Source organism: Lepidochelys kempii, chromosome 1 (genome assembly GCF_965140285.1).
Source record: "Lepidochelys kempii isolate rLepKem1 chromosome 1, rLepKem1.hap1, whole genome shotgun sequence".
In the NCBI taxonomy this organism is placed as follows: Eukaryota; Metazoa; Chordata; order Testudines; family Cheloniidae; genus Lepidochelys; species Lepidochelys kempii.
In genome coordinates, this window is record NC_136380.1 from 61,687,025 (window position 1) to 61,701,955 (window position 14,931).

Genomic DNA, 14,931 nt, shown 5'->3' on the forward strand with positions numbered 1-14,931 from the left:
AAAGAATTCTCTTACCAACCCTCTGGAAAAGCTATAGGGTGGCCCAGTAGCTAGTCTCCCCCCTCTAGCTCACTAGTAGAGTACACCCCCATTATAACAGAACACTGAGGGGTGGGGTAGAGTAGCAAAGACAACCCTCGCCCCTGCTCTTACCCTTTGGATCCTTGTTGCAGCCTGGAACGTGTAAGGTAAAAATTAAGTAGCAGAGAAATTTCCTCTCTTCCAGCAGCCATAGAGGATGTGGTGGAGGGAAGCGGCTTCGTATAGCTCAGACACCTACTTGCTGGAGACTGAAGCCCTTAAGATCGCTCCAGGGATTGTACCCTGACAGGAATCCCGGCACTCTCCTTTGTCCAGCAGCTTGGTAGCAGAAGGTTGGATTCTCACATAGGCATTGTCCCTGGTCACTGTCCCCCACACACAACCTCTCATGTTTGTGTTCAGTGGTTTCAGGTGTCCTCCACATACAGCGCATTTGACAGAAGTATGAGAGAAGATTGATGGGGTGATTTAGGAAAGAATAATACAGTGTTGGAGAAGTGGGAGCAGAAAGGAGAGGGGAAATAGAGGAAGAAGTAGAATACAAAGGAAAAGAAAGATATAAAGGTGGGATAGAGGGAAGGAAGACACACTTGACATGTGAAGCTGCTGATGGCCCTTATTCCCCAGGTGTGGACTGTGGCCACAGTCTGATCAAAGAATAGATACCATCAAGTAATCCATCCCGTCACCCAACTCCAGCAGCTGGCAGTCAGAGGCTTAGGGATACCCAGAGCATGGGGTTGCATCCCTGAGCATCTTGACATAGTCATTGATGGACCAAGCCTCCATGAACTTATCTAATTTTTTTTAACCCAGTTATACTTTTTCAACATCCCCTGGCAAGGAGTTCCACATGGTGACTGTGTGTTGCATGAAGAAGTACTTCCTTTTGTTTGTTTTTAAACCTGCTGCCTATTAATTTCATTGAGTGCCCCCAAGTTCTTGTGTTATGTGAAGGGATAAATTAAACTTCTGTATTCTTTCTCCACATCAGTCAAGATTTCATATACCTCTATCATAGGGCCCCCCCTTATCTCTTTTCCAAGCTGAACAGCCCCAATCTTTTTAATTTCTCTTCCTACAGAAACTGTTCCATACTCTTAATCATTTTTGTTGTCCTTTTGTTTACCTTTTGCAGTTCTAATATATTTTTTGAGATAGAGCAACCAGAACTGCACGCAGTATTCAAAACGTAGACGTACATGGATTTATACAGTGGCATGATACTGACTGTCTTATCTCACTTTCTTTAGGGTTCCTAACATTCTCTTATCTTTGACTGCCACTGTGCACTGAGTGGATGTTTTCAGGGAACTACCCATAAGGACTCTAAGATCTTTCTTGAGTGGTAACAGCTGATTTAGACCCCCATTATATTGTATGTATAGTTGGGATTATGTTTTCCAATATGCAGTACTTCGCATTTATCAATACTGAATTTCATCTGCTATTTTCTTGCTCAGTCACCAAATTTTGTGAGATCCCTTTGCAACTTTTCGCAATCTGCTATGGACTCAACTATCTTGACTAATTTAGTATTGTCTGCAAACTTTGCCACTTAACTGTTTGCTCGGTTTTCCAGATTGAGGCATAATTTCCCTTTATAAAAGCTATGATGATTCTCCCCCAACAGATTGTGTTCATCTATGTGTCTGATAATTCTGATCTTTACTATAGTTGCATCTAATTTGCCCAGTACTGAAGTTAGGCTTACTGGCCTGTAACTGCTAGGATCGCCTCTAGAGTCTTTTTTTTTTTTAAAAAAAACTGACCTTACATTAAATATGCTCCAGTTATCTGGTACAGAAGCTGATTTAAGTGATAGGGTAAGCCCCTTTGTTTTTCAGTTTAAACTGATTTTTACTGAAAATTTCCCAGGTTTTACAAAAAATATTTTTTTCAGATTTTTGCTCCACTTCCTAAGGAGTGGAAGATGGGAGGGATTAGCAAGGAAAGCTACCTTATTGAGGTCAGAACATGTAGGGATAAAGTGAGAAAGGTCAAAGTGTAGAGTTGGACCTTGCAAAGAGAATTAAAACCAATAGTAAAAGGTTCTATAGCCATATAAATAAGAAGAAAACAAAGAGAAAAAGTGGGACTGCTAAACACTGAGGATGGAGTGGAGGTTAAGGATAATCTAGGCATGGCCCAATATCTAAACAAATACTTTGCCTCAGTCTTTAATGAGGAGCGTAGGGATAATGGTAGGACCACAAATGGGAAAGAGGATATGGAGGTAGATATTACCACATCTGAGGTAGAAACCAAACTTAAACAGCTTAATGGGACTAAATCGGGGGGCCCAGATAATCTTTATCCAAGAATATTAAAGGAACTGGCACATGAAATTGCAAGCACATTAAAAATTTTTGCTAATGAATCTGTAAACTCAGGGGTTGTACCATATGACTGCAGAATTGCTAACATAGTTCCTATTTTTAAGAAAGAAAAAAAAGTGATCCGGGTAACTACAGGCCTGTTAGTTTGATATCTGTAGTATGCAAGGTCTTGGAAAAAATTTTGAAGGAGAAAGTAGTTAAGGACATTGAGGTCAGTGGTAATTGGGACAAAATACAACATGGTTTTACAAAAGGTAGATCATGTCAAACCAACCTGATCTCCTTCTTTGAGAAGGTAAAAGATTTTTTAGACAAAGGAAACGCAGTGGATCTAATTTACCTTGATTTCAGTAAGGCGTTTGATACCGTGCCACATGGGGAATTATTAGCTAAATTGGAAAAGATGGGGATCAATATGAAAATTGAAAGGTGGATGAGGAACTGGTTAAAGGGGAGACTGCAACGGGTCGCACTGAAAGGTGAACTGTCAGGCTGGAAGGAGGTTACTAGTGGAGTTCCTCAGGGATCGGTTTTGGAACCAATCTTATTTAATCTTTTTATTACTGACCTTTGCACAAAAAGTGGGAACGTACTAATAAAGTTTGCGGATGACATGAAGCTTGGAGGTATTGCCAATACAGAGAAGGACTGGGATATCATACAGGAACAGATACAGAGAAGGGCTACTAGGGTGATCCAAGGAATGGAAAACCTGTTTTATGAAAGGAGACTCAAAGAGCTTGGCTTGTTTAGCCTAACCAAGAGAAGGCTGAGGGGAGATATGATTGCTATCTATAAATATATCAGAGGGATAAATACCACAGGGGGAGAAGAATTATTTAAGCTCAGTACCAATGTGGACACAAGAACAAATGGATATAAACTGGCCATCAGGAAGTTTAGACTTGAAATTAGATGAAGGTTTCTAACCATCAGAGCAGTGAAGTTTTGGAACAGCCTTCCAAGGGAAGCAGTGGGGGCAAAAGACATATCTGGCTTCAAGACTAAGCTTGATAAGTTTATGGAAGGGGTGATACGATGGGATAGCCTAATTTTGGCAATTAATTGATCTTCAACTATTAGCGGTAGGTATGCCCAATGGCTTGTGATGGGATGTTAGATGGGGTCCGGTTCCCTCTCATTGGCTGGGTCTGAGGCCACCGCCTCTCTGAGCCGTGCCCCTCGGCGCTCCCTCCCCACCAGGGTAGGGTCCTGCGCCTCCGGTGTGGCACCCTCCCCAAGGTCAGGGCGCAGTGCCTCTCGCTGGCTCTGGCTATGGGTCACAACCAGGGTGGTCTGGGGGTTGCTTGGCCAGTCCTATAAGTGTGTCTCCCCCCCCCATCAAAACCTCAGTGGGCAAATGGTGGTGCACCCCCATGTCCTTGGGGCCCTCCTTTGCCTGATGAGACACGAATGGGAGGGGAAGGCCACTCCCAATAGAGAGTCAGTGGTTTGTGTGACAGGCCGATGCCCATTAGCGACCTCCACAACAGCTGTTTAAAGTGTTCGGGGGAGACCCATGGAAAGGACAAGTATAGCATCTCCGGTAGAGCAGTACTGCATGCTGCTAGATTGTGAACGCGGAGTCCACCTGTTGTTCAAGATGTGTTGCTCATGTCCATTCCCTTACCTGCCCCCTGCAAAAAAACAAACAAACCCAATTTCTTTTGTTATGCTAGATTTGCTGTCAAACAGTAGTTCCTTTTAAACTGGTGTGGATTCTTCAAACTGGGCCAGACTCTTGTCACCTGAGCAACCACACAGCCAGCCTTGGATGACCCAACAGTAATACAAATAATAAATATACTGTGCCCTGTTTGAGGTTACCTGTTTGTGGGGCCTAATCAAATATATCCATATAGGGAAAACGTGTATGAAGGAAATATATAACATATTATCTAGTAGTTAAAGCACAGTATTCTGATTCAAGAAGAAAAGGAGTACTTGTGGCACCTTAGAGACTAACCAATTTATTTGAGCATGAGCTTTCGTGAGCTACAGCTCACTTCATCGGAGGCATGCCGTGGAAACTGCAGCAGACTTTATTTATACACAGAGAATATGAAAAAATACCTCCTCCCACCCCACTGTCCTGCTGGTAATAGCTTATCTAAAGTGATCATCGGGTGGGCCATTTCCAGCACAAATCAACATCCTCTACAGCAAACAGGGACAGATTAAGAATGAGCTCTCAAAAATGGATACTCTCATAAAAAAACAACCTTCCACACAAACTTCCTCGTGGCTGGATTTTACTAAAACTAGACAAGCCATTTACAACGCACACTTTGCTTCTCTACAAAAGAAAAAGGACACTAAACTTTCTAAACTACTACATGCTACAAGGGGCCACAGCAATGGTTCCCTCAACCCACCTAGCAATATTGTTAACCTATCCAACTATAATCTCAGCCCAGCAGAAGCAGCTGTTCTATCTCGGGGCCTTTCCTTCTGCCCCTCCACCCCCACGAACATGATACAGTTCTGTGGTGACCTAGAATCCTATTTTCGACATCTCCGACTCAAGGAATATTTCCAAAATACCTCTGAACAACATACTAATCCACAGAGACCTCCCTACGAACACTACAGAAAGAGGGATTCTAGGTGGACTCCTCCTGAAGGTCGAAACAGCAGACTGGACTTCCACATAGAGTGCTTCCGCCGACGTGCACGGGCTGAAATTGTGGAAAAGCAGCATCACTTGCCCCATAACCTCAGCCGTGCAGAACACAATGCCATCCACAGCCTCAGAAACAACTCTGACATCATAATCAAAAAGGCTGACAAAGGAGGTGCTGTTGTCATCATGAATAGGTCGGAATATGAGCAAGAGGCTGCTCGGCAGCTCTCCAACACGAGTTTCTACAAGCCATTACCCTATGATCCCACTGAGAGTTACCAAAAGCAACTACAGCATTTGCTCAAGAAACTTCCTGAAAAAGCACAAGATCAAATCCGCACAGACACACCCCTGGAACCCCGACCTGGGATATTCTATCTACTACCCAAGATCCATAAACCTGGAAATCCTGGGCACCCCATCATCTCAGGCATTGGCACCCTGACAGCAGGATTGTCTGGCTATGTAGACTCCCTCCTCAGGCCCTACGCTACCAGCACTCCCAGCTACCTTCAAGACACCACTGACTTCCTAAGGAAACTTCAATCCATCGGTGATCTTCCTGATAACACCATCCTGGCCACTATGGATGTAGAAGCCCTCTACACCAACATTCCACACAAAGATGGACTACAAGCCGTCAGGAACACTATCCCCGATAATGTCACGGCTAACCTGGTGGCTGAACTTTGTGACTTTGTCCTTACCCATAACTATTTCACATTTGGGGACAATGTATACCTTCAGATCAGCGGCACTGCTATGGGTACCCGCGTGGCCCCACAGTATGCCAACATTTTTATGGCTGATTTAGAACAACGCTTCGTCAGCTCTCGTCCCCTAAAGCCACTACTCTACTTGCGCTATATTGATGACATCTTCATCATCTGGACCCATGGAAAAGAAGCCCTTGAGGAATTCCACCATGATTTCAACAATTTCCATCCCACCACCAACCTCAGCCTGGTCCAGTCCACACAAGAGATCCACTTCCTGGACACTACAGTGCTAATAAACAATGGCCACATAAACACCACCCTATACCGTAAACCTACTGACCGCTATTCCTACCTGCATGCCTCCAGCTTTCACCCTGACCACACCACACGATCCATCGTCTACAGCCAAGCTCTGCGATACAACCGCATTTGCTCCAACCTCTCAGACAGAGACAAACACCTACAAGATCTCTGTCAAGCTTTCTTACAACTACAATACCCACCTGCAGAAGTAAAGAAACAGATTGATAGAGCCAGAAGAGTTCCCAGAAGTTACCTACTACAGGACAGGCCTAACAAAGAAAATAACAGAACGCCACTAGCCGTCACCTTCAGCCCCCAACTAAAACCCCTCCAACGCATTATTAAGGATCTACAACCTATCCTAAAGGATGACCCAACACTCTCACAAGTCTTGGGAGACAGGCCAGTCCTTGCCTACAGACAGCCCCGCAACCTGAAGCAAATACTCACCAACAACCACATACCACACAACAGAACCACTAACCCAGGAACTTATCCTTGCAACAAAGCCCGTTGCCAATTGTGCCCACATATCTATTCAGGCAACACCATCACAGGGCCTAATAACATCAGCCACACTATCAGAGGCTCGTTCACCTGCACATCCACCAATGTGATCTATGCCATCATGTGCCAGCAATGCCCCTCTGCCATGTACATTGGTCAAACTGGACAGTCTCTACGTAAAAGAATAAATGGACACAAATCAGATGTCAAGAATTATAACATTCATAAACCAGTCGGAGAACACTTCAATCTCTCTGGTCACGCAATCACAGACATGAAGGTCGCTATCTTAAAACAAAAAAACTTCAAATCCAGACTCCAGCGAGAAACTGCTGAATTGGAATTCATTTGCAAATTGGATACTATTAATTTAGGCTTAAATAGAGACTGGGAGTGGCTAAGTCATTATGCAAGGTAGCCTGTTTCCTCTTGTTTTTTCCTACCCCCCCCCCCCCCCAGATGTTCTGGTTTAACTTGGATTTAAACCTGGAGAATGGTCAGTTTAGATGAGCTATTACCAGCAGGAGAGTGAGTTTGTGTGTGTATGGGGGTGGGGGGGATGTGAGAAAACCTTGATCTATGCAGGAAATAGCCCGACTTGATTATGTAAAGAGTTGTCACTTTGGATGGGCTAGCACCAGCAGGAGAGTGAATTTGTGTGGGGGGGTGGAGGGTGAGAAAACCTGGATTTGTGCTGGAAATGGCCCACCTGTTGATCACTTTAGATAAGCTATTACCAGCAGGACAGTGGGGTGGGAGGAGGTATTGTTTCATGATTTCTGTGTGTATATAAAGTCTGCTGCAGTTTCCACGGTAAACATCTGATGAAGTGAGCTGTAGCTCACGAAAGCTCATGCTCAAATAAATTGGTTAGTCTCTAAGGTGCCACAAGTACTCCTTTTCTTTTTGCGAATACAGACTAACACGGCTGTTCCTCTGAAACCTATCTTAAAACAAAAACACTTCAAATCCAGACTCCAGCGAGAAACTGCTGAATTGGAATTCATTTGCAAATTGGATACTATTAATTTAGGCTTAAATAGAGACTGGGAGTGGCTAAGTCATTATGCAAGGTAGCCTATTTCCTCTTGTTTTTTCCTACCCTCCCCCCCCGATGTTCTGGTTTAACTTGGATTTAAACTTGGATAGTGGTCAGTTTGGATGAGCTATTACCAGCAGGAGAGTGAGTTTGTGTGTGTATGGGGGTGGGGGGGATGTGAGAGAACCTGGATTTGTGCTGGAAATGGCCCACCTTAATTATGCACATTGTAGGGAGAATGGTCACTTTGGATGAGCTGTTACCAGCAGGATAGTGAGTTTGTGTGTGTGGTTTTTGGGAGGGGGGTGAAGGGGTGAGAGAACCTGGATTTGTGCAGGAAATGGCCCAACTTGATTATCATGCACATTGTGTAAAGAGTTGTCACTTTGGATGGGCTATCACCAGCAGGAGAGTGAATTTGTGTGGGGGGGTGGAGGGTGAGAAAACCTGGATTTGTGCTGGAAATGGCCCACCTGATGATCACTTTAGATAAGCTATTACCAGCAGGACAGTGGGGTGGGAGGAGGTATTTTTTCATATTCTCTGTGTATAAGTAAAGTCTGCTGCAGTTTCCATGGCATGCATCCGATGAAGTGAGCTGTAGCTCACGAAAGCTCATGCTCAAATAAATTGGTTAGTCTCTAAGGTGCCACAAGTACTCCTTTTCTTTTTGCGAATACAGACTAACACGGCTGTTACTCTGAAACCAATGATTCAAGAAGTTTACATTTTGTTCTCAAGTTTGTTACTGATATGCTGTGTGAATTTGGGCTCAATTTCATTTGTAAAGAGAGGAATAATAGTTGAAAGTGGTGTTAAGGTTAATTCCTTATCATTCATAAAGTGCTTCGAGATCCTTCAGTGGAACCTATTCTGGAAGTGCAAATGATTATTACATTGCCCTGTAAGTTTGCTATCCTGCACCACTTTTAGTTTTTTGCCCTGGACTTCCCAGACAAACAAGCTAATTTCTGATTCTCGAGCTCATGCATAGAGCATAAATATGAGTTACATGTGACATCATTCAGTTTTCTGTAACAAGTTGCAGTACTGTAAACTTTTTTACTAGAAGCATTATGTATGACCATATAAAGTATCACAAAATTTATCTGATGTGTCAAACCATTGCAGGATGATGATCAGGGATCCTACAAATCTCTTTGCCACAGAAAAAAACAGAATTTACATTTTTACAGAGAATCTTTAGCTTTTACATTTTGTGAAAAAAAATTAATAAAGTTTACTGAAAGTATCCATGTCATTTACGCAATGCATACAACCTCCCCCTCTTGTTGATTTTTTTTTTTTGAATGTGCTTTAAATTTACAGTGGTAACATGTTTAGTCAATCTAATTGGGACCAGGGACAGATTGAATAATCAAAAATTGGGATAATCAGGAGAACTGGCAAAGAGCTTTCTATCCCTTATTTCAAGATGGCTGGCAGGGGGGCCTTGTCTGATTGCCTGAGCCCCAACCGCTGTCAGCCCTGGACAGCTGGTGGTTCGATTAATACGGAGAGCCGGATAACGGAAGCTTGGATAAACAGGGTCCTGCCGTATATCAATAAAACATGTTCAGCTGATACTTTTATATATTGTGGCTAGGGAAACTAAAGGTCGGTGTTTCATTTTAATCAGAAAAATGTGAATTTTTGTTTGAGAGAATTTTGGGGTTTTTTATCATGGGAAAGCTAGGATCCCTGATGCTTGTGAGCTTGGATTTTTCAGTTTATTAGAAACAATACCTTGGTACTATAAGTGTATTAGAAATACTAGAGAGAAATGCATTTGTGTTAGGAAGAATTTAAAATTTCAGCTTGAAATTTCAATTGTCACGTGTGTTACATGAACGGTTTGGTAGGGAGAGTGTCACTGTCATCATGGAGATTTACTTTATTCTAGTAAGTGCAGGAACACTGTTGAGAGCCTACTTCAGGTTGTAGTCACTAGTCATCACCATGACATAGACTCTGTTTTCCCCATGCACTTTCTGCTTACTGAAGTTTTCTACCTAATCCAGTCCTGGCACTTGTCCATGTGCTTAATTACTGCTGTTGTTTAACTACTAAAATTTAGTATGAGAGAATTTAGTATGAGACAGCGGATTTTCTTTAAGCAGAAGAATGATACAATTAGTATGCACTACTCCAAAAAACGGAGAGCACAGCGTGACTTACTTTCAGAATTGGAGAAGTGTGCACTGCTGAAAGAAGATATACCGCCTGTGGCTGTTTATGATGATTAGGATTTCACTTCTCAAGTTGTTAATCTCTCTTGATGCTTTATGTAACAGCACATCATGTGATCTCAAGCTCTGTGACGTCATCATTTCTGTCTTGTCTCTGTTGCTCATGACCAACCACTGTTAAACACAGTAAATTTTGAATAGAAGCAAGGAAATGATCTTTAACAGCACAGCTTTTTAATTCTTGAAAGTGCTGTTGAGTGCAGGGCTCCCAAATTAATAGTGGAATGCTAATGCTAATCTTGTAAGGTGCTTCATCGGTGTTTCATTCTGTGAGAAATCAATAGTCATACTAAATAGTCATATCAATGAAAGTGACATTTCTCCAAGAACAAAACTGTGATGGAATAGCCATGAAAGTGTTGTTTTTGGAATTGGAACAGCATCTTAAGAGGTATTTGTAAAGCTTTTATTTTCCTTTAAGATTCTTGGTTGTTTAAGCAGTTCTTAAACTTACTGTTAGTGTTTAAAAATGATATTGCTACTCTTAAATCAAGGTGCTTGTCACTTCATTAAAGGTGTCTCAAACTAGAAGCATGGTACCGATTCAGAGAAGTGCTTTGCTGTGCTGAGTGATTTACGTATTCACTAAAACCTCCACTCTTTGAAAAGAGCTAGACCTATCTTGCAATTTGAAATTGAGATTTCATCAGAAACTGTTGGCAATCAAGGTATTTAGAAGCTATTTTCTTTTAAAAAGTTGTGGGCTTTATAAATTCATTGCAGGTATATAATGTGGTGACTCCCTGCTAAAATGCATAAAAATATTTTTGTACCCTTTTAAATGACTTTAACAGAAGTTTTGCAGAGTTACATATTTCCTGTTTTCTACTATTTCTTCGAACACCTACAAAGAAGAGTTGAATACATCACTTACGTTATTCTGTGTTACAAATTGGAATGATCTTGAATTGTGGTTTCATCAAAGCACTTAATGTTTATCCTCTTTGGCCACCTGAGCAATGCTACATGATCTACTTGGGATTAATTTGCTTTACGAGTTTTGATTTTTATCTGATTCATGATTTAAAAAAAAAGAAAATCTCAAGTATTAACTTGGAGAATGTGAGGGATTATTTTACAGAGCTGAGTTAAGGTACATGTAATATTTTTCATGAAAGTAGATAAGCCTTGGTTCCTTCATGTTGCATAATTGCTATTTGCCTAGTGCAAATGAATATATTTACCTTTATGGGAAGAAATGTAATATAACCTTTTACATTTCCAAACACAAATAATGGGTGTTATATTTTTTAACAGACCCTGTGATGACATGTAGGATTTTCTGGATTGAGTAAGTTGGAGGGTAGATTCCTGCCCTACCTTGCCCCTTCCCCACCCACCAAACATATGAAAGCAACTTTCATACCCTTTGTTCAGGATACTAGTCTCGGTATTAGTTGCTGTGTGATCATAGTGTGAATAGAGGATAAATAATAATAGCTTCTTTGCTTATGAAAATTTGCTGTTGGTTTTGCCTTGCCCAGAAAATCTGGCATAATATACTTTGTTGTTCTTATTGTATTCAGGAACACTAAAATGGTAACTTAACACATGCCCTCTGAAGGTGTTTTCACATCACTGCCTTTAATAATGTCTTTAGAGAAAGAGTAACTTTTTCTCCATAGCGTGAGTGGAGTCTTTTAAATAAATAAATAAATAAACCCCACAACCCTCTTAATTTATACATTGGGAAGCTGCTATAAAATTAGTTATCTATATTGAGATTCATTCAGCAGGCAACTGTTTAAAAATACGTTTGACTTTTAAGTATTCTCAAATGTTGAACAGTAAATACACTATTACACTAAACTGGTATCTTAGCACTTATAACAATCATTACTGATAACTCATTTCAAATGTAGCTCATGACAACAGGTTACAGTTGCTTCCCTACTCATAAACTATATATGTGAGTAATTGAACAAGCTGGGTTACTGCATATTTCCAAACTAGGAATATATTTCTCAATGTTTGGATCAATCAATCATAGCCCAGAAGAAGAGCAGCAAGCATGTGAATCATGGAAAAAAAGATTTTCTGACCTTTCTGCCCTGCAACTTGAAGCTTTGTTATAAGTGATATTCAGTCTTACATAATGCTGTTAGAAAAGGAGGACTTGTGGCACCTTAGAGACTAACAAATTTGAGCATAAGCTTTCGTGAGCTACAGCTGACTTCATCAGATGCATTCAGATTTTTTTCCACTGAATGCATCTGATGAAGTGAGCTGTAGCTCACGAAAGCTTATGCTCAAATAAATTTGTTAGTCTGTATTTGCAAAAAGAAAAGGAGGACTTGTGGCATCTTAGAGACTAACACGGCTGCTACTCTGAAACCTGTCATAATGCTGTTAGATACAATACCTCAGCTCATAAAAAGAACAGGAGTACTTGTTCTTTTTACGGATACAGACTAACACGGCTGCTACTCTGAAATCAGCTCATAAAAACACCCATCAACAGCTGTTGTATAAACAGGATTTGTGTATACTTTACTGTGTTCCTCGTTTCAACAGGTTACCTCTTTTTATTTTGCTGCTGCTTTGAGTGATTCTCCCTATTGTATTCCACTGAGGGTTATGCATAAACCCCATGTGCCCGGAATCAGAGAATTTGAAAGTAGTGACCGTTGGTCCGCGCATGCACCCTGGCTTGCCTCATGCTTCTGTCTGAGGCAATAAATTTCAGGGTGGACCACAATATGCATATTGCTTCATTTCTCACAGAAGCATGTTGGATAATTATACTCTAGATGCTTTTTGGAAACTAGGATTGGATAATAGACATGCTGTCCACCAGTTTCAAAATAAGCAGAACCTTTTGTCTTCCTTAGTTTTTACTGGCTGCTGCCACCGCATCATTTCCCGCCTGGAAGAGATGGACACCACTGAAATATCATGTATAACTTAGAAGGGCTCATCATTACTCAGGTGTCTCTTCACTGAAGACCTTGTTGTTGCAAAGCAATCACTGTTAAACACACACAGTATAGATATAATTTAGTGTGTAATTACTAACCTGCATGTGTAAAAGATTTATTTTAAAACCTGTCTTTATATGTGCTAGGTCTTTTTAATATAAGAGATCTGTATTTATATTACTGTCAACTCCTGGCAGTGACCACTGTAATGAACGGGTGAGGTTGTAAAACACTTTCCATTATAATGCCCATTTTCAGATGCTTATAACTTTGTGCAATAATCATTCTTTTGGCTAAAATTTTCCATGTTTGGTCTCTTGTGATGGTTTTTGAACAGCCTGTTGCTGAAGTGGCTGATTTAATGTTGCAGTTTGGCTTGGAAATAATATTCATTGAGGAACAGCGCATGACCTTGGTCCAAAAAAACCAACCTGGTGTTGATTTGATTGAATGCGTGTTTTAAAAATTACCTGTTGAGCATGAAGAGTAGAGGGTTTTTTGCTAAGCTCATTAAGTGTGCCATGAGGGAATGATGCACTGAGAGTGTATGCACAGCAAATTTAATTTTCACCATGAATTGCTTAATCCCCCAAATTCCTCCAGCCCAGCCAATGCCCACATACTTGACTATCCCAACTTCTGGCAAAAAAGGTTTCTTACTCCTGGAGCAGGTTTGAAATATTTAGTCTCTTGGAGCCACTAGTTGAAATTGAGGCAGGTTTGGCTCAAACCATTCTCTTGGAGATAGACTGTGTTCCATGCATCTGTGTTCATGCATCTGATGAAGTGAGCTGTAGCTCACGAAAGCTTATGCGCTAATAAATTGGTTAGTCTCTAAGGTGCCACAAGTACTCCTTTTCTTTTTGTGTTCCATGTAGTTTACTACATAGAATTTTAAGAGCAGACCTTAATAATAGGATTTCTGGCTGTGTGTGGATGTTAAAATGCCCATGATACATTTAGTATGAGCAGGGGTTTGCTCTGGTGTCATCGTATAATTTTTTCCCTTCACTCCATGGTCATGCAGCAACTGGTGTGCATCGTTTGGCTGCTGCCCTTTATCCCAGAGGCTGCTGCAGTTCCAGGGTGGACATGCTTTGGGCTGACAAAAAGAGTTGTATAAATGTACAATATAATCTCAGACAATAGCCTTTGTTAGCGAAGTGCTGCTCCAAACAGTTGAATTCAACATGTTGATTTCAGAAAAGGGGGAAATAAATTAACAGTGGAAATCACAAGTTAAGGTTAGGTGAACAATTCTAACACTATTCAATAATAAATATCTATAGACTTCTGTCTGCAACAATAAATTAAACTTAATCCTGCTTGTAGTGATAACCTCCCTCCAGTCTTCCTCCTTTGTTCCATTCATAGTTTAAGTCCAGAAGGGACCATTAGATAATCTAAGATGATCTCCTGTTTATCACAGGCCATTAAATTTCCCTCTTTCTCCTATATTATTGAGCCCAATAATTTTGTGTTTGTTTAAAGCATATCTTCCGGAAAAGCATCCAGTCTTGATTTGAAGGCCTCAAGAGATGGAGAATTCACCACTTTCTTTGGTAGTTGATTCCAATGGTTAATCAGTTTCATTTTTCTTTTCTTTTCTTTTTCTTTTTTTTATAGTACCCTATTTCTTTTTATCTGTCTGACTTCAGTTTCCAGCCACTGGTTCATATTATGCCTTTCTCTGCTAGGTTAAAGAACCCTTTAGTATCAAGTATTTTCTCCCTGTGGAGGTACTTAGACACTGTAATCAAGTCATTTCTCAGTCTTTTTGATACAAATAAAGAGATTGAGGTTTTTTTCCAGTGAGCTGTAGCTCACGAAAGCTCATGCTCAAATAAATTGGTTAGTCTCTAAGGTGCCACAAGTCCTCCTTTTCTTTTTGCGAATAATCTTTGTGGCTCTTCTGCACCGTCTCCTGTTTTTTTCAACGTCTTTTTTAAAATAAGGACATCAGAATTGTAAATAGCATTCCAGCATATATTGACATGTCATGCTAGGACATGATCCTGGAAACCTTTATTAATATTATTAAAGCTTTGCAAGAGGGATCCCCAAAAAGGTCGGTTATATTTGGACAAGTTTCAAATTGTTGGAGATGGGGGAAGTGGTGGTACGCTTCCAAGCTTCTTTCCTCAGATCATGCAGGTGTTCAGAATATGATCATATGGATTCTGCCAGGCTTC

General features: G+C 40.9%; 1 protein-coding gene across 10 annotated transcripts in view; it reads left to right on the forward strand.

Annotated features, from left to right (window-relative positions):
- Positions 1–14,931, forward strand: part of TSC22D1 (TSC22 domain family member 1) — a 134,775-nt gene that overhangs the window by 102,632 nt on the left and 17,212 nt on the right. Inside the window, exon 1 of one of the 10 annotated variants that reach the window (XM_073344819.2) lies at positions 9,929–10,212. The exons of 8 other annotated variants lie outside the window; for them this stretch is intronic. In XM_073344819.2, coding sequence (XP_073200920.1) covers positions 10,127–10,212 — 86 coding nt within the window. In that variant the 5' untranslated portion in view covers positions 9,929–10,126. Of the gene's footprint in view, positions 1–9,928; positions 10,213–10,350; positions 10,490–14,931 lie in introns of those variants that run through there. One more of the 10 variants, XM_073344857.2, reaches the window with a different exon arrangement.